This window comes from Sinohyriopsis cumingii, unplaced genomic scaffold (assembly GCF_028554795.1).
Source record: "Sinohyriopsis cumingii isolate HCF-2022 unplaced genomic scaffold, ASM2855479v2 utg001392l, whole genome shotgun sequence".
Lineage (NCBI taxonomy): Eukaryota > Metazoa > Mollusca > Bivalvia > Unionida > Unionidae > Sinohyriopsis > Sinohyriopsis cumingii.
Window position 1 is genome coordinate 893,689 of NW_028315992.1, and position 20,226 is coordinate 913,914.

Below are 20,226 nucleotides of genomic sequence, written 5' to 3' on the forward strand. Positions count from 1 at the left end.
GTATTACAGCACTGAGCTGGGCATTTTACACAGCAATGTGACTAAAAGCACTATCAAAGTCTTCAAACTTGACAAGTTCGTTTTCTGGCGGCTAATTCGTTATGATTCGTTGCGGTCGTGGACCACTGAAATCAGTGTTATATGGCCGAGTATTTTCGTGAAGGAAGATAGCCATCTTGTCTGGCATAAGGTTGTCCATTTCGTAAGGTTGAGACGGTGTATGGGACATTGATCCACGTAGTCGGTCGTTTATTCTGATAACGCAAGACAGTAACTGAGGTTGCTGTTGCTCTCCATCTCGGTCCAAAGTAAATGGTATGGTTTAGGGCCCTTGTGTGCAAGATGATGCTTCCGTCCTTCAAATTATACTACTGCGTCATTTCCTTATTATTCAAAGAATTGCCACCCTCTTAGTTCTGTCCACAGAATGGGAATTTGACATGTATTGAAGGAATGACAACTAGAGACCACTACACATATTCAGTGGTTATGAGACTGGTTTCACCGATAGTTTAAATCTGTACGACATAATTGTGCTGAACGCCAGGCAAGGCAGCTGCTAATGCCATTTTTACATGTCCTTGGCATGCCTGGGCTGGGGTCCAAAACTCGCGACTGCCTGAATTCAACGCGGATTCTCTAAACACTTAATCCACCAGAGCAGTTTTCAAGTCGTTAACATATAAGTTTAGGAAACTTGGACCTCGGCTTCGGGAAGAACATACACGTTGGCAATTTATAGACAGGTTATTTTACCCTTTCAAGATGAAACTCTTCCAATTTGTTTTCAGTAAAAAAAACTTCGAAACGGCCTGTATGGATTTGCGAGGACTGTTTGTTTCTAGAGATGGTACGACTCGACACGAGCTGATGTAATAACTGGTGATATCACTAAATTTAGAGACAATCCCATTAACAAGGGGAAATCCCTGTATCACTCTGCCACCGAGGTAGGCAGATGACCTTTAGCTTAAGAGTCAGAACGGTTTAATCTACAGGGCTGGATTTGCGAGGTAGTATTTGATCTCCTAAGGAATCCGATTCGTTAACGTATAAATAAGCTACTTAATTAAGCTTAAAAATGTTGATATTGAAATCCTAATACGAAAATGAATATAATATTGAATTAGCGATTAAAATTGATCTGGAAATGTGAGGACATAGGGGTGGGGTGTTGACATAAAGCTAGAAATGCAAATGAAGACATAAATATATATTGCATCTAAAGTTTATTATTCCCTGGATTTCACGGTCTCATCTTTCATTACCAGTGAAATTACAGATCCTAATTCTTATTCAAACAAGCGAACTTCCACCGTAACCAATTTACCAGTACTCTCCCACTTGTTTGAACGTGAGCAGAAACAAGGCTGAAATTATCATAATGTATATTTTGCACGTGTACTGACTACCCATCTGTTTGTATGCATGTATGTATATGTATGTATATAGTCATATACGTGTTTATCTGTGCATACCTGCATGCATGCTTTGTTTGTTAAAAATGATTTCACTTAAAATGCAATAACTTTTCGATACACTTTGAAATAGCAGAAACTTTAACTATACCGTTGCATTTATCGTATTATTCGTGACCAAATGGCAGATTGCAAACGTACCGAATGTATAAATTCCTCTATCCTGTTCAAACTGAAGCCTCACCCCATCTTCAATTTCGAGTCTTGAATCATGTCTGAAATACAGAGGTTCTTATTTCAGCAATCGACAGAATATCATGTGACACTTTTATGAAGTAGTATATTTCTACAAAGGACTGGGTTAAATTCTTACAATTTCATCTGGGAAAATAAAATTAGTCCTAACTTTCACCGTCACTGATGAAAACATCGAAGGATATTTCAAAATATGGTTTTGAAATGAAGAAATTGACGATATCACGACCGTTAGAAGACAAAGATCCATTAGTTCAGTATTACATTCAAGTGCACACGCATAACAAGCACCATTTACCAAATGAAAAGGAATCCATTTACCATGCCTCAGGCATATCACAATTCAAATCATTTCCCTTTAAAAACCAAACGTACAGAAAATGTTTGTCATATAATCGTTCTATAGACAAAAACATATTACACATTGATCCAAACATTGTACTGAAAGTTAAAACTACTCACCTCAACAGAATCGATCGAGTAATTCTGTACGGCGACATCTGCTTTGTTAAAATAATATTTCCTGTCACTTCTCCTCCCAAAGCACCATCGAGGTTGATTGTGTCATGTTCCTGTGTAAGTTCTGCTTGCATTGTATCATCGATATAATAAGGAACATAGTAAATAAAAGATTTTGCCATGTTCTTCTCGAAGCCACACACCTTTTCTGAAACTTTCACCCCTTCTGATTCACCCCAAAAGTTTAATTTAGCATCAATATCAAAGGTACTTTTGAAATCTGGTCCCAGCACTTCACATTCGACTCCTATGTTTTTGAAAATATTTTCAGATATTGTTATAGTATCGTAGTAAGAATTCAACACTATTGTTGAATGTACATTATTATCTAGAAAATTGTTTTTGTGAATCGTAATATTAACGTTAGATCCAACGTCAACATTTCCTGTAAAGACAATAAAGTCTGACGAAACACAGTTTTTGAACGTGTTGTTCATTATCAAATAGGTAGACATTCTATCTATTTCAAAATATGCTAATTGAAACACAGAGTCCATGATGCTGTCGAAAGTATTATTACGAATCGTAACGTATATGATGTCGTTTGCATGCCAATACGATTGACAACAAATTAACAACGTTCTATTGCCATTCTGAAATATATTATCTTCTAAAGTAAAGACGTAGTCGCTGGTAACATAGTAATATTTATTTAAACGAATTCCGTCCGCAGTATTATTTACGAAGCGATTACGTTTCATAGTCACATTGAAGAATGATGATTGATCAACATATATGTCTATATATTGTCGCGTATTCCATCCTCCCCAATAAGTATAGCTGCCGTAATTATGATCAGTCACTTCGCAAGATTCAAGTAGGACTTCATAGGGCCTGTAAGCGTTTAAAGCATACTGACGGTTCAGAGACAACACAGATGAGAAGAGGTGGGTTTTCCCACCAGCGTTAATGTAGACTCCACTCAAATGATTATCCACAATGTGACATTTTGAAATAGTTACTGTGGCATTTGCTTCGACACTGAACCCATACTCATTGTTCCCATGTACTAAACAAGTCTCAATATCTATCTTTGGATAGTTCATTGGTATTTGTTCTGAACGGATGAAAACTCCACTCTTAGTATTGTTGGCAGCAATAAGATTTTCAACCTTTACATCATAGTAGGAAGAGTCATCCTTCGTAATGGTAAAGATAAAGCCATGTTCTTGTGAGAAGTTGGACACAACACCATTTATCTCTGAAAAATTTCCGTTGATAGATACCCCTTTTAACGTATTATTCAGATGAATATTACGTAAAGTTGACAGCATATTGCCTGCAAATGTAAATAATATATATATATATATATATATATATATATATATATATATATATATATATATATATATATATATATATATATATATATATATATATATATATATATACCTGATGCAATACACTACCAATTTCTGACATTTTTCCCAGAACGTATTTCAAACTATATAATTCCGACGTGTTGCAGCAACTGTACATACAATAACACTTGAGCATAATATTTGTACCAAATGTCGAAAACTAGAATGCAGATATATTTAATGCAAGTTCGAGACACAAAGTCTGCTGCAATGAGCGGTCATTAACCTAATTTTAATTTAATTGAAATTTATCAAAGGTCGCTGTAATTATTTTAATTTAACTACTGTAAATAATAACCACTGATTAAGCCTCTTTGACTTTTAAAATATTTTTTTATGCAATATTTTCCATTTTTTAATCTGATCGACCATTTATTTCGATAAAAGTTAAATTGTATCCTTGGACATGTGTTAGTGTTGCACTAACCTTAGCAAACATATTACGACAATGAGCAACCTAACACAAATTACATATAATCTCATTACCTTACACTGCGCAAATATCCTTACAAATTCAAACAGTAAGTATACCTCTGTTTGATTTGAACTCTATGCCTTGCCATTTTTGGTCATGACTTTCCGAGAAAAGCTGAACTGGATGTGAAGCATTGCCCAGAGCAATTAATGAACCTGAAATTTACACTGAAAATGATAATATGATGGTTTACAGTAGGAGATGAACGATAACATCTACTTAGTAAAGTTTTATAAATGGAGTGAACTTGAGCAAAATAGGCATGTAATGGAGCATTTATATGTAATGTAAAGTGTAATTACGGCATATTTTAGGTACAAGAGTAAGATAGAATCCATTGCAAATAAGCTGATACATTTTTCTCAGTTTTCGGTATGTCCAAGCTACATGTTTTGTCTAATTTATATCAAAAGCATAAATCGACAGAAGAAACGCAACACAGAAACAAAAGTCCACACATGGATTGTGTGTGTCTAATAATGTATCTTTTCATGACAACTTTAACGCAAACACCCATGACATTAATCTCTAGACAAGGAATTGATAAAGTTGAATTTGAAATTGCACTTATGAGATGCAAACCAATTAGCAGAGCATGCTGCAGCGAGTAGATTGTAAAGGTGACCACAATGCTGCTGAAATTATATAATTGAATATGTACTTACCAAACACATATATTCCAAGATTAGCTTGAAATTTTAAGGTCACACCTGCATCCAGTGTAAGAGTTCCCTCTTCCTTAATTTCAATATTTGTGGTCACCATGTAAGGGCTTCTATCACTTGACAACAAAATTGTTTCATTTACGATACCTCCTATTTCTCCGTTGGAATTTACGAAGGCGGTGTCCGCATCCATAATGTCAGACAGATTCATCGATCCGAGATACGGTTGGAAAATGACATCAAGTAACAAAGCATCATAGGCTGCGTCATATATTTGTTTTCCAATGGAGTATACATTAGTGGTTCCCCAATAATTTAAAGACGCATTCATAACTTTGCCTGTGAAAGATGTTTCTCTGTCAGGAATGACTTTCAGGTTGTAGCTGGCATCCTGATTTGCGAAGACATTTTGTCTAAGAAGTATAAAAGGAGCCGATACTGTAATTACCGAGCCAGTATTATTTATAAATGTGTTGTTAATGACATGAATTCGAACGTTCTCATCAGACACATAAGGCTGAATCTGCAGGATTCCATCCGCACTGTTATGTTCTATAAGGTTCTCAGATATATTTACAAACCCTGTACCGTAATCTCTGCTGTTTAATGTCAGAACATACGAATTATTCACAAAGGTATTATGATATATCAGAATTTCGTTTGTCTTTCCATTAAAATTTAAAACAGTTCCATACCCATAGAATGTATTGCTTCTAAATAAATAAATATTGCCTGTGTTGTACCAGGGATAACATTGGCTGATCACGACGCCTTGTTTATTTGTGATTCCAGGTTGTGCAAAAATGTTATTCTGAATATCGAATTCGTGGTTTGCTTCATTTGTATAGCAGCTGAAGTAGTAAATATCCTCCCCATATGCAGATGTTGTGAATGTATTATTTTGAATAATTATAGTACGGCTAACATTCACATTTTCAAACTGTCTGCTGCAGAAGTGAAAGGAAAACGCTCTTTGCCCAGCAGTAAATGAGTTCTGAATAGCATTCGTATCAGAGGACTGTGCATTAATGTAAATGCTATAGTAGAAACTGGAGAAAATACTGCCTTGTGTTACAAGACTGAAATGAACAGAACAGGTAGAAACATATATCGTTGTACTAGATCCAGAACTTAATCTACTATTCTGTATGTCTACATTAACTTGTGTCAGATTCTGCTGAGGTCTTAGTTCCGTGATGCTTATGACATTTGATGTGCTACTTTGCAATGTGCTGTTCCAGAGTTGGATATTAATATTCTGTGAATCATTTAGCATAATTAGCACTGTGTGTCTCTCCAAAATAAAATTTGACGAATCTATTAGAATATATAGGTCTCCAGTTAGACTCGGTGCATAAAGGAAAGTACCAGAATTGCTTAAATGTGTGCCTCGAACTTCTACGGTGTGGTATAATAAAGGAAATACAGATTTTGCGGTGATTAAATCGGCTGATGCATTTATGACTGCTTGGGATTGCATATTCAGTGATTGTACATTGACTGCTTCACTTACGCCGCTGATGTTTGTCTTCATCAATACAAGCCCTGAAAGAGTAATTTTCTTTAAAAGTAAGCTCACTCTCCTGCACAATTTGGCAAAGAAATAGTGTTGATGCCTATAAACATAGAAAGTAATATTTGTTCTGGCAAGTTGGTTCGATTGGCGTGTTAACTGATTATTTAAAAGTTTTGTTTAGGAAAAACTTCAATTATCCACATAATGCCTATAATTGGGAAAGGTGTTTTCTTTATTGGCGTATGAAAAGGTTTCCTTATGAGGGGAAGTGTTATGTATATTTAAGTATATGTTTCTTAGGTTTCAAATTTCTTTTATTTCCTTACATGCTATTGTAACGTAACATTGTATGTGAGCCTTGACCTTGTCCAAACCTGAGTTCATTTCTGCTTCATCTGACTGTTATTTCGTTTTATGTAAACAGCTAATACATAGCTAATTGATTCCCTCTGTGTCTGGGATTCATATCAGGATCGTGTAAATAGACGAAGTGAATCTGTCTATTTGGACCACATTTTTGGAGTTAAATAAATTATTTATTCATAACCCAGGGTATGTTTTGTAAACATCAGGATCATTCTAGAAGGTTATTTTCCATTAAGTAATGTTTTTGGTCAGAAAATGCTAATTGACAACTGAGGTCAATTAGGGAACAATATAATCTTTTAATTGTGAATACTTGGTCATTCATGCTGTAACAGATAGCATTTTCAAGTTGTATATATGTTGTGACAAATAGTTTTGGGCTGGAATCCTTTTAGCTCAAATTAAAGAATTCAAGTGAATATTTGCTCTGGAAATACAGAAGTCCTCTTATAAATTACTTGTATAAGGACATTAATAGGAATTTATACTGAATACAAATCTGAAATTATATGACTTTGATTTAACGAAACGAATGTTGACACATCAACACTTTAATAGCTACCACAGTAACGTTATCGACTTCAATTTTTGGATTTGTTTGGGACTTTTACTGAATTTTATTCAGAAATTTAAATTATTGGGTTATTTGTGGATTTAATTCGCAAAATAGTAAGTTCATTCTTTTCTCATTTTCACATTGTGTTCTAGGGAAATAAATTGATTGTTAAATTTTACAAAACTTGTTGACCTTTGCTCTTTCCGGTTACTTTTCTAAGAGTATAAATCCTAACACTAATATTCTTACGATTCTGCGGCCTTAAAAAATGAAAACCAACAAGTCATATTGAGTACAACAGATAATGCATTTCCCTTGAATACAAACACAAAAACTAAACCTAACTTTTATTAGGGTGAATGTATTCCTAAATTGTCATGAACTTTGTATCACAAGTCCAGACGTAAACTAACTGAATTGCAGGTATTTCCCGCAGCATGTCCAAACCAATGTGCTGATGTGCCAGAGTATGGAATAGTGTTATATGCCAATATAAATAAATTCTCTCAACTAAAGATAACTAAAAGACTTTATGAAGACTGGTGTTTAAGATAGGACTAAACATTCCTTAGAATATAAACAAAGATGTAAGGTGAGAATCAAAATAAGGTTCGAATAACAATTTCTAGATCATTCTAACTGGCGATAAGGTGAAGTCCTTTAGCAGCTACCGATAGAGAAACAGGTCACTTCATTTTCCAGGGGGAAAACCCATGACCTGAACTCGAATTCGTTAGTAACATATATATTCTCCAAGTTTGAAGGTTAAAAAACCACAGTAGCAGGTTGACTCAAAAGAAATGAGCTCATACGTAACACAAACCCAAAATGTACGCAATTGACACAAATAAATATTCACATTATTAGATATAAAATGATCCTGCCAATCAACACTATTGAACTAAACATGAAGCACATGTTATAAATAAGTTATAAATGAATAAATAAATAAATAACAATATAAATATCAGCTATTCGGCTTCCATTTCACCTTATAATTTACTGGTGAAGTTTGAAAAAATTCCGATCTGAACAAAACAAATTCATCTTTATACCCGTAATTATAAACAAATATGTCTTATTGGGCAAAGGTTATATTTGTGTTATTTCCGCATTCAACACATTATACCTGAAGGATTCGTTCAGTATAACTGAATTCAAGTGATGTATGTCACAACTGCAACAAACGCAGGTTTTTGTTTGTACGAAAACCCATCTTCGATCATATGTTTTTGAAGGGAATATAAACTGGAAGTAAATCTACTACTATTACTCATTTTTCATGGAAAAAGAACAATAATTGGTTTACATAACATATTTTGAGCATGAAGCAAACTTACTTTCAGCGCTTATCCCCAAATAAAGCTAACGAAACAAAAACCAAAACGTGTTGATTATATCAAAGTTCAAACTATTTTAATAAAATAGTATTTCCAAACTAGGGGACAGCAAGTATAAATGTTAATTTATCTTCATATACGTCCAAAGAAAACACTGGCCAATGTTTATGGCTTTCCGTTTATTCAAGTGTTTCGTTCTTTTAATGTTTTCTGAATACGAGAATGCACAATATATTTTATAACGTAATTGTTTTGCAGCGGTCGGAGAACACACAAATATCTACAAAGTGCTTTAAAATAATGCTATCGTAGATATAATATCTCTACCATAACTAATTATTCTTGTCTCTCTCCTTTCTCTATTTCCCCTATGTATCTCTCTCTCTCTCTCTATCTCTCTCTCTACAATGTGTATTATCATTGCAATCATAGTCATAGTTTAAAAACGATAGAGAAATATGGATGGATGAGAATTTATTATGAACCGAAATTATGGAGCTATTAACATTCACGTGCAGTGTCTGTTATGGACATGACTGCATGATTTCCAATTCCATTTAATTCAAGATCAATGTTGAGTAAGTAACCAGTCATTGCAATTCAATTCAAATAAACAAACTTTGTATTAACAGATGCTACACCTTAAAATCTGTCAGACCTGACTGATCTGCGATTATACTTAAATAACATCTACAACCATTATCATTGTATCCATCAGAGCAATGCAAAACAAAACTCGCTTGCTTTTTGCACTAGTGAAACAAGTTACACAGTCTGAGACATTATATTTAGGAGATGAATTTGTATAAAGTCACTCTCCTAACATGGTGAAACATTTCCGAACTATTCTAAACATAATCTTGTAATACAATCTTTAACCGCATGGACACAAAAGTAAAGTCGACGGCTCTTACCTTCAAAAATATATAACAAAAGCACTACGGTTTCGCTACATGTAAGGAACTAGTTCACTCATAAAGTGACCATCTTATGCATTTTCGATCGGATCTTCTCCAATTATAGCAACTGAATATAGCCACATACCGCCTGTAATATGTCATTATATTTACCTTACGAAAGTAGATATCAGCTATATCTAAATACAGAACACTTTACAACAGTCAATTATGATGTCGGCTGCTTTAATCATTATTTCACGGGCAGTGCATGCTTCAAAATCACTGCAGAACGTTAATTTATTCAGAAAACGAAACGAAGCCATTCATTATACGGTAACTTTTTTGAATAACATTTGAAATGCTATATGAATTATTCACTCATATATTTTATCACATAGTAGATATTGCTTTCTTTGAGCGATGGAGCAAAATAGAAGTGTGTTTTACAAATATAAGTTAGATTTGCAGGTGGCCAGAATTATATTATCGTTAATGTCGCAGGCGAATATGCGACCGTTTATACTTACGCCCACCATGCAAAGTGATTCCCTTCCAGATTTGTCCAGATGTATTTGATCGAAGAATTGTTACATTGATCAAGCTGCTGCTACTGCCAATGAATAACTGGCCTAAAATACAGATAATAATAATAATAATAATAATAATAATAATAATAATAATAATATCAAGATGAAGAAGAAGAATAATAAAGATAATAATAATAATAATAATAATAATAATAATAATAATAATAATAATAATTATACTACTACTACTACTACTAATAATAATAATAATAATAATAACAATAAATAAACGCAAATAAAAAGCAGGTTAGTAAAGCGATAAACAAATCTTTGTCGTCACAATTTAAATTTTCAACAAATTGTTTCACGAGAAGAAGCAAACATATTACAAAATAATATGATATAATGAATTTACTGCATATCAGTTTGAACTGGTCAGTACTGGTTACAGTCAATATTACATTTATAACTTAAAATTACATTAAATATAATTTTAAATAATATTATCTCCAATCGTCAGCAGCGGTGTTAGTGATTACTTGTAGAATATTTAGATCACACTGTCTTTGACTTCGTGTTTGATTACCTAACAAATATTTGGGTTATCGCTGCATTAAAAAAAGGATGGTACCAAATTAAAACAGACATAAAGAAAAAAAAATAATTGACGATTGTGATAACATGCTCAACCCTGACATTTTGTTTTCCTCAGAACTAATCCTGTTAATTCAAAATTATTTATACAAAATAACTATCTAAACCTTTGACAACGATTCCTCTGTTCTCTGTAAACGATACGTTGTTTCCCAGTATCCATACCACCCCTGCCTCTTCTATTAGAATACTCCGATTTACAAGAACTGGGGTATTTGTTTGGTCAGCCAAGGACAGTGTTTCTGTAACTATGCCTCCATACATATAAGAACCATCTAGTAACCGTAGATTATCGTCAAATTTATCCTCATTATCTATGTATGTGAAAGCCTTATTTTCCATGGAAGGATCTACAAAATAGTATTGCAGTTTGACACGTGCTACCGCAACGTTTAAGTAAAAGTCACATATTTTCTGCTTTATTGTTGTAATGTTATTGTCTCCCCAATAATTGTCAGGGGCCAGTATACTCTTGTCTTTATCAAAAAGGGTCAGAACGTTAAGAAAACACGATATTCCATTGTTTGAAGCAAAGTTATTGTGCTTTATGACATGGTCGAAACCATTTCCGATTTCAAGAAGTGTGGATGTGCTGCAATTTTCTACCTTATTATTAGTGAAATTAAATACAGCATTATCCGAACTTACAACACTTCTAGAAACCCCGTATATGTTCTTAAATGTATTGTGTTTGATGGATGCTTGTGTATCTGTGCTGCTTTTAAGATATAAACAGCCACGAGACTCCATGCAAGTGTTATTCTGAAATTGAAAATCCTTCATTCTCGTGCATTCAAACTCAATGGGATAATTTAGTCCATCGCTGTATGAAAATCTGTTCTGCATAATTTCAACAAGATCAACTTGGTCGTATGCAGGATAAATAAACATATACACGGCTTGAACTCCATTTCCAGTAAAGGTATTGTTTTTTAAAGAGATGGCAATCGGAGTTGAGTAAAACTGATACATATAAATTCCTCGTTCAGCATTATCATAAAAGTTTGAAGTAGACACCGTCAGGTTCATGTTATATCCATACGTGTACCACCCATAAACATATATTCCTTGCGGATAGTTTTGTTCAAAAGAACAGTTTACAACCCGAATTTGCCCTGGAATGGCCCGTGATGATTCAAGTCCATGCTGTGAATTACTTTTAAGTCTGCAACTAAGCAGATTCAATTGTGTCGCTGCAGCGTAATCTGGCACTGTACCGTCCCAGTTTTCCACAGCAATTCCACTTTTAGTGTTCAGCATAATGTCTGTTTTCTCTATCGTTATATAGGGGGCTGCATTACTACCATGTAGCACAATCCCTCTTTCATTAAAAACCAGCCTTGATTCAATTATTTCGGAAATGTTGCTATGTTCCAGCCCGTTAGATACTCGAATAGCATCACCACAGGAATGGATTACCGTCTTCATAATTGTCAACCCTTGTAAAGCGCCCTCGATGCCAACAGTTGCATGTCTTATTCGGGTGTCAACAGTTAAAATGGAGCCTGAAAAATGAAGAGTGAACATTTATTTTATATTTTTTATTTATTTCCACATTCTAACACTGTAATTTATAATTAAGCATCTGATGACAACATAAATATGATAACAACAACAACTATGATCACGACGAAGACGATGATGATGATGGTGATTATGTGAACTTTGTTACTCACGTAAAAAAAATCATATTTCGAATAGAAATTATGTTGATCGTCATGAGCTGGAGAAAGGATATTTATGTTTCTGTCGATTACGCCATCTGGACCTAAATGAAGACTGCAAATAAAAACAGAAAAGATAGCTCACTTAAAGTAACATTTGCCGAATCAAACTAAACTCGCATAATGGAGATAAAGTAATACATTGTGGAAAGCATTCAGCGTACAAACATATCCAATGCGTACTGTACAAAAGATTCCTAATTTTATAAAGGAGTATTTTAAAATCGTAAACACTGTCGAAGTTATTTACTTATAACTAATTTGTTTCTAAATTGTGTATTTTTAAAATGAAATTGTGTAAACGTACAAATGATACAGAATTTTTTCCTGTGTTTGTTTCATAAAAAACGGGATTAAATGTTCTTTCCTGATAGACAAATCGGAAAATAGAATTTTCGTTCGTTGAATGCACTGTTCTGTCATTATTTATGCTGTGCTGTGCAATTTCGAAAAGGAACCATGGGCAGTCACTAAGTGCACAACCATCAAGGAATGATATTGTCATAGAATATCACGTGATCTGGTCTTTTTTACCACCGACGTCAGCTCATTCACGCCATCAGACAACCAGATGTCGATATTCCGTCAGTTAAACAGGTTGTTTCTTTATATATATATATATATAAAGATTGATCGTGCCATTGCTGCACTAGTCTCTCTGCCAAAAGAACTTTAGCTCTAGTTCTATCTATCTTCGTATAATTTTTAACGGTAGGAAATCGTTTGGATTTCAATTATTGAAATTGTTTGCCGGTGTGTTAATGTGTTTGCTAAGTTACAGTAACAATACCCGAAAGCATAATTTTGAGTTTCCTTGTTTGCTATGAAATCTCGCTCTTCAATTTCTTAAATTACTCTGATAAGTAATAACTTTGATTTTGTAATTGATGTGACGTGCTCTCATATTTATCATCATTACAATACTTGAGATTTGTATCTTGGGTAAAAGGCAGTTTTTGTCTTATTTCAATTGTTTACAGTGATAATTTATATGTTACAAGTACGTGATACAATGGTCTACCATTTATCGAACAGGAAAGGTCATTGGCGTCGGTCAACAGTACAAAACTTTGAAAACATGACATATAATATTTCCATAAAATATTAAGCAAACGTTAGGACTGAAATCATGCATAAAATTTGCTCCTGTTGCTAGATTTAGATGACTTTCACAATATCGTTATATATAAATAGGGTAATACGGGAAACACATGCACGATTTAACGTGATGGAGCAAACCATTCAAATACTCACTAGACCCAAGGTATATTTAATAGTAAATAAAACATGATACCTCCCGACGTCTTTAATTCAAATATTAAACAAGATATGTTTTATTTCCTGGAATAATTGTAAAAGACCCCCATATGATCTATGCTGTTCTGCTTTTACTAGGCGTATAAAAAACACACAATGATAATTAAAAAAACAAAACAGATTTAGAATATAAGATAAAAAAGAGGTTTAATTGTCACCAAGTTTTCCAGTAAGGAATGATCAGTAATTTGCATAATTTGTTAAAGTTTTTTATTGTCTGCGCATACGAAACTGACTTATCGCCAGGTCAAATACGAACACTAAATAAATGAATATTTTAAAAGCAACATCCGTTCGTTCTCAAAATGTGTGTCTTGTTACTGTATTCATCTTTATGGTTTCACTAGAATTAATATGTCAATTTGCGAAAAGAGTGTGATTTTGTTAATAAGACGAGGACGTATGCAATATAATCTAATTATCTTTCACTAATATAGGGATCATTTATATATCAGTGTGGTTATTCACATCCCGCACAAATGCATATATTACATCAGTGTGATATGGTATCTGTTTCGGTACATTTAACTTTTGTTCGGTCGCTCAGTTGTATGTTTTTTAACCACTTATCTGCATTTACGTCTCTCTGTCCATCTGTTACTTTGTGCATACTTTTAATCGTAAGGATGCTTTATGAAATACATTGAGAGGACATAATTAGGCTATTAATGACAATGGACATTATACAGTTTAAAGATAAAATATTCAACAATAAATAGTATGGCACATAAATGTAATAAGATACATAAAGCTGTCACAGAAACTTATTGGAAGAGCTTTAGGAATTTTTTTCTATGGACTCGGAGGATCTCGATCTATTTTGTAAATAAGTTTGACTGTACCTTCTCTCTCTCTCTCTCTCTCTCTCTCTCTCTCTCTCTCTCTCTCTCTTTCTCTCCAAAATACAATGACAATACTGGTCATTATTTTAAAATGTTTCATCCGCAAGTTAGCGATATAGAGGTTTATACTCAATCTTTTTTATCATTACATGAAAATCACTTATCAAAAGTGAACACAATTTCTAAGAAAGAAAGTTATATTTGTGTACGTAGTCAATGCTATAGAACGGTTAGAAAAAGTGGTTCTGTTTTAGTATTATTTTATTGCCTTAGTGTATTAATTACTACGCAATTTGTTGTTTTCATTGTGCTTAAAGGAATGATAAGTATACCTAATGCAGCATTCGTTGCAACTGATAAGATAAATCGCATGTTTCTTTACATAACTGGTCTATGTGTTTTTCAACGTTCATTATATCTTCAAATGCCACACATTTTATGAAAATTTAATTACATAAGTTAGTTAAAATTATTTGAGCGAACACTTTATAACTTTTACGTTTTCTAATTAGTCAAGTAAATCGATCACTTGTATAGTATAACTGCACGTAAAATAACACTAATCCTCAACTTCTTACACCTATACCTATTTCGATCTGGTTGCCAGTGTATTTTCTAAAACAATATTTCATTTGAAACATATGTATTCAGTTCACTCCACTCGACTCATTGGGACAATACCCAGATGAATTCAGTCTAACACTTGTGTATGACTTCTCGTGGACGAGTTATCAAGGGAAATAGCACAAGTGTATGCCTATGCTGATAGCACGTTTATTTCATTGATCATTGATATTGGTAATTCTATTGTATTTCCAAGAGAACAATTTATTCGAGATGATTATTTTAAACATTTGCTTAGCTTATGTGTTGTTTCTATCATGACGTTTGGCAGAATCTTACATTTGAGTGAGTAGCTCTACATTATATTGTTTGTGTCTTTTAATCAAGTAATCATATCGTGACAGAGGAATTAATACATCTTTGGTATGGCTGCTATAAAAGATGTTCGCACGTATGCACGAGATACGTATTTCCATAGAAGAAAAGACAAAGGTATTAATATAATATTTGTTATAAAGTTAACATGTGATCATTGAACAGTCCCTGGCAGTATGATATCCTGGGCTGTTCAGGTTTGAAACGTATAAGCTATTGTGGGTGGACATTTATCATTGTTCTTAATTGAAACGTACCTGACATAAACGATAAACATGTTTTCAACAACACTTGTTCAAATAATATATCCTGGTAGAGATCTTGGTTGATGCATTATATCCTGAGTTTAATTATTTTGATAAAAATGGTCTTCAATAGATACAATTAATTTGGATCATAATAACAAATTAACAAATGAAAATTAAATGTTTATTGAATATCCCTGTTGCATAATACATGAAATAACGCTATCGGGATATCTCGCAATATCTTGCAATTGCAAAGCGGGGCGTTCCGTGCTGGGATTTGTAAACAAACGAAATGTCAGACTGTGACAAGTATGTCGATCATACCGTAGATGATTTACAGTGTTTAAGCGTCAAACAATTAAATGAAAACTTAAATCTGCAAAATGACAGTCTCAGCGTACAAACGGATATGGTAGTATCTCGCACCTGCGCACTAATTTGCAGGAAAAAAAAGACGTATCGACGTTAACATAACAGATATCATCATGACCTTGACATCAAACATTTCCTAAGCTGGTGTGATCTCAGAACACGCTCAACGGATATGAGATTCCAAAAACAATTATCAGAAATAAATTTCCATCAGGCTCTTTACTGCCTATGCCTATTTAATAGAACATAAAACAAAAACATTGATGAAAAGAACAAATTATGCATTTTTCGCTGAAAAGACTAAGACTAAAGTTTAAAAAGACAGAGACCTAATTTGTGTTGGACAACGTGATTACATCCACGAAAAACAAGATTATAAATCTATCAAATACTGTTATCTTAAACAAAACATAAATAAACTATAGATTAATAGTATATATAAAAAGGACTAAAACTATAGAATAATGTTATTTCAAATAAAATATTAAAACTATAAAATCATTTTATTCAAAATTAAAATGCCTAAATTATTGACAAAAGATTTTTCATATGAAAATACCACAACTATATAATATTGTTATATTAATTAAATATAACAAATTGTACAATAATGTCATTTTAAATAATATACGAGACTATATAATAATTTTGTCTTTACAAAAGTACCAAAACAATAAAATACTACTATGTTAAGTTAAAATTAATTAGATAATTGTCCGAATAGGATCCATTGTCTGAAAATGTGTTGATGTATACATTTTCAGGGTCTGAAACTGACATTTGTCTGTTGGTCAGACACTAGTAAATGTCACTACAGTCTAAAATCTGTAAATTGGTATTAGCCTAACGGGACCAAGACAAAACTGTATTTTAAAATTAACGTTCGATAAAAAGCGTGAGGAGGCGATGCTATCATCTGAGTATGAAAGGACAGTTTTTGCTGTTCCGCTAGTTGCAGTTACAGTTTATTTAAACTACATAATTTTGAACTTAGTTTGATAGCTAACCTGTATATACCTTTAATCATAAGTTGACAACTATTATTAAAATTTAGAAAGCACTTGCTTAAATTGATTTAGTTCAAAATACGATAAAATACATTCTTAAGAAAGATTTAGTATTAAACGAATATCGAGGAAAAATGTATCATCCGTGTGGCTGTGTGTGTTATTTACTTTAAATTAAAAAAATACATTAGAACTATTGTTATTATTATTATTATTATTATTATTATTATTATTATTCATTGCTGTGTTTTTCGAAATGATAATCAATACTCTAAGTACACGTATATAATGTCATCATATTAATTAGACTTTCCAACGCAGGTCTCCACTTAAGAGTCACCATAAAGAACGTGTATGATAAAGAGACCTATTAAGATACAAACATGAAATCTAAATAAATGGTACATAGCTGCGTAATTCAATCTTACATTAGTGTAATAGGGTCGCACCAAAAGCAAGCGATTCTGCATTGATGCAAATTTTGCTTATGGACAGAATAACACGACACAATCGAGTGAAAAGAAAGAAAGACGTTTTCAGTGAAGCGAATTATGAAATGCTCTTGAGCTTTCATGCATATAGCGCTTTAGCAAAATGGAAAATAATGATGCACGTAAAAGTAATTTATCAACTTCGTCTATTTTATAATATTAGATGTATATTATCATATGTGTGAAGATGAAAGCTAAATTCATAAACTGATTAATTGCACAGTCCAAATATATGGTAGTTGCATTTTTATCAAAATAACATTCATTATACTAATCTGTTAATCAAAGCGATTATTTCGATTTAGATCCTGGAATATGCATCTCTTGCGATATGTTCATTAGGTTTCAACTAGATGGTCGTCCCGGCTACAAACGTCTAGTAGGGAAATTGTATGCTGTATTTGAAAATGTAAAAGTGTTGTTGTTTTTTATGTGATATATAGATAATACATGGATTCGTGTGATATTATCGGTCGCCGAATTATTCGAGATGGGACACCAAAGATTCCTTCTGGATTCAACAACGTTGATGCAAGAAAAAAATCATGCATCAGCGCTATGATAATGCATATGTTCTTTCGAAAATGCTATTATTTTGCATTTATAAATGATTTTCAAGACATTTTATTTTCAATACGTTATTATCATGAGTGCACTATTCCACAAAGATACTTATGAATCTGGCAGCACATTATTGAAAACTGCATGTGAAGACCATTTATTCGTGTTCACCTTGTTTATTAATGAAAATAAGGTTGGCGGTTTTTATATTCCCGGAGAATGCTTTTATTTATTAAATAACATAAAACATGTTACACACAGTATGCTATTAAGAGATGGCACGTGATTCGGTACATATGTCACAAATGTAATTGGCCCAGATGTTCAAAGGATGTGATCCTGCCCTAGTTTAATGCATGTGTAAGGGTTACTTTAAAAGAAACAGTATTTCATACTTTGACAGACATATATTAATAACAAAAAAACACGTTGGGATGTACCTTTTATGGTGTAGAAATCTCGTCCGTTCCAAGTATATTACAACAAAGAAACTATCTTTTCTTGGGGAGAACTTGTCAACGATCATCGCGGCTCTTCTATATTCCGTAACTAAATATGATTTCAGGGATATTCAGGCTATATGATTTGTTGAACGTTGTGTTGTTAAAAATACCATGAAAATTCGCTTCGCCGATTTTAAGAGCTTTTCGTTCTCGCCTAACATACAATTTTTTTTCAAATAATATTATACAATTAGAACTTTACCTCCAGCCTGAAGTTTTATTCCACTCCATCGCTTAATGGCTTGCATGACCGGATGATTTCCACTAAATAAAACTGGAATGCCATTGACCCCATTCGAGGATAGTCTGCCTGTAATAAAATTATGTTACAGGAATTGGACATAAATTGGTACTGAAGTGCATTTCATACAATATAAAAAATTTCAGAATAAAATTGTAATTATATCAAATACACCATTTGTACCTGATCGGCACAATGTAATTTCTTCAAAAGAGTAGCCTATATTGGTGCATTATAAATAAACGAAATAAAGCATTTGCTCTCTGAGCAGCAGAGAGGGTAAACAGCCTCTAATTGGTTCACTCGTTATTCGCAAAAATAAGCCTTTCTGGAACATCGCAAAAGCGAACAAAAAAGATATCGCGACTGTCTCAGTACCCGGTATGAGACGACCCTGTCAATGAACTTAATAAACTCTAATTTGACTTACCCAGCCTATCGCTGATAACTTTTTCTGATCGTGAAAAATCGAAAGGAAAATAGGCGATCGTGTCGGTGTCAAGTTGGAGGCAGCACACTCTTTGCTGCTATAAATTAAATTATTATGATATCAATAATGGCAAATATCGAAGAACCATATTCCGCTAGATTAGCTCGAGAGCGACTAGAAGCAGTCAAAAAGTATATTCCGCTAAGTGATGCTGTCAGAGAAAATTACAAGCACGTCAGGAGGCTCAAGTTAAATTTGCTACAGCTACAGAACAATTATTTAAATCAATTGTTGAACCAACCAAAGATATTGCTGCAGCTACAACAGCATCACAGGAGGTTATCAAAACATTGCCAAAACAAATCAGCGAAGCTATGGAGTCTGCTGACAAATCAGGTGCTGAAATCGATGCTGTTAAATCATTGTCGAGGACATATCTAAATCAAAATTAAAACTAGATATTTTACTCAGCAGGGTTATACCAAGTTATGGCTGATCCCGCTGCTGTTGCTGAAAGTGGGTATCAACTACGGGATCAGCTTCTAAAGACATACTTTTATAACACTCCAGAACACTAATGGGTCGCTGGGATATTTAGTGAGTACAAGGATATTTCAAAAATCATTAAAAATTATAGGCAAGAATATGATGATTTTGATGAGAAAGATAATGAAATAACAAAGGGTGTTTCAGTGCCAACAAAGCAGCGATTTAGACCACGGAGACAACCATCACCTGACCGGGTGTAACCGGAAGTGGTTTTACTAGAAATGGTCTTATTACTTGTCCTAATAATATTCGCGAGTATGTGCAACGGTTGGAGGTTCTTATAGGCTTAGTACGTGCTGGAAATAATTCTCGGAAAATAAAAAAATGAAGCTGCTGATATCTGCCAACGATTGTTTCAAGGTGGAATCATGGATATCAATATTTATCGAAAACCTGTTGATGAAATCGTTGATGAATAATATAGCGACTAATTGTTAGATTAATAGCTATC

The 20,226-nt window shown here is 33.3% G+C and overlaps 1 protein-coding gene across 1 annotated transcript in view; it reads right to left on the reverse strand.

Annotated features, from left to right (window-relative positions):
* Positions 1-20,226, reverse strand: part of LOC149772578 (uncharacterized) — a 92,459-nt gene that overhangs the window by 40,937 nt on the left and 31,296 nt on the right. The window contains exons 7-14 of the mRNA XM_089947632.1: positions 18,758-18,865; positions 10,659-12,056; positions 9,898-9,999; positions 7,381-7,391; positions 4,694-6,365; positions 4,085-4,183; positions 2,136-3,471; positions 1,620-1,693 (exon numbers count right to left, since the gene is read on the reverse strand). Of these exons, the coding sequence (XP_089803758.1) occupies positions 1,620-1,693; positions 2,136-3,471; positions 4,085-4,183; positions 4,694-6,365; positions 7,381-7,391; positions 9,898-9,999; positions 10,659-12,056; positions 18,758-18,865 (4,800 nt within the window). The remainder of the gene's footprint in view (positions 1-1,619; positions 1,694-2,135; positions 3,472-4,084; positions 4,184-4,693; positions 6,366-7,380; positions 7,392-9,897; positions 10,000-10,658; positions 12,057-18,757; positions 18,866-20,226) is intronic.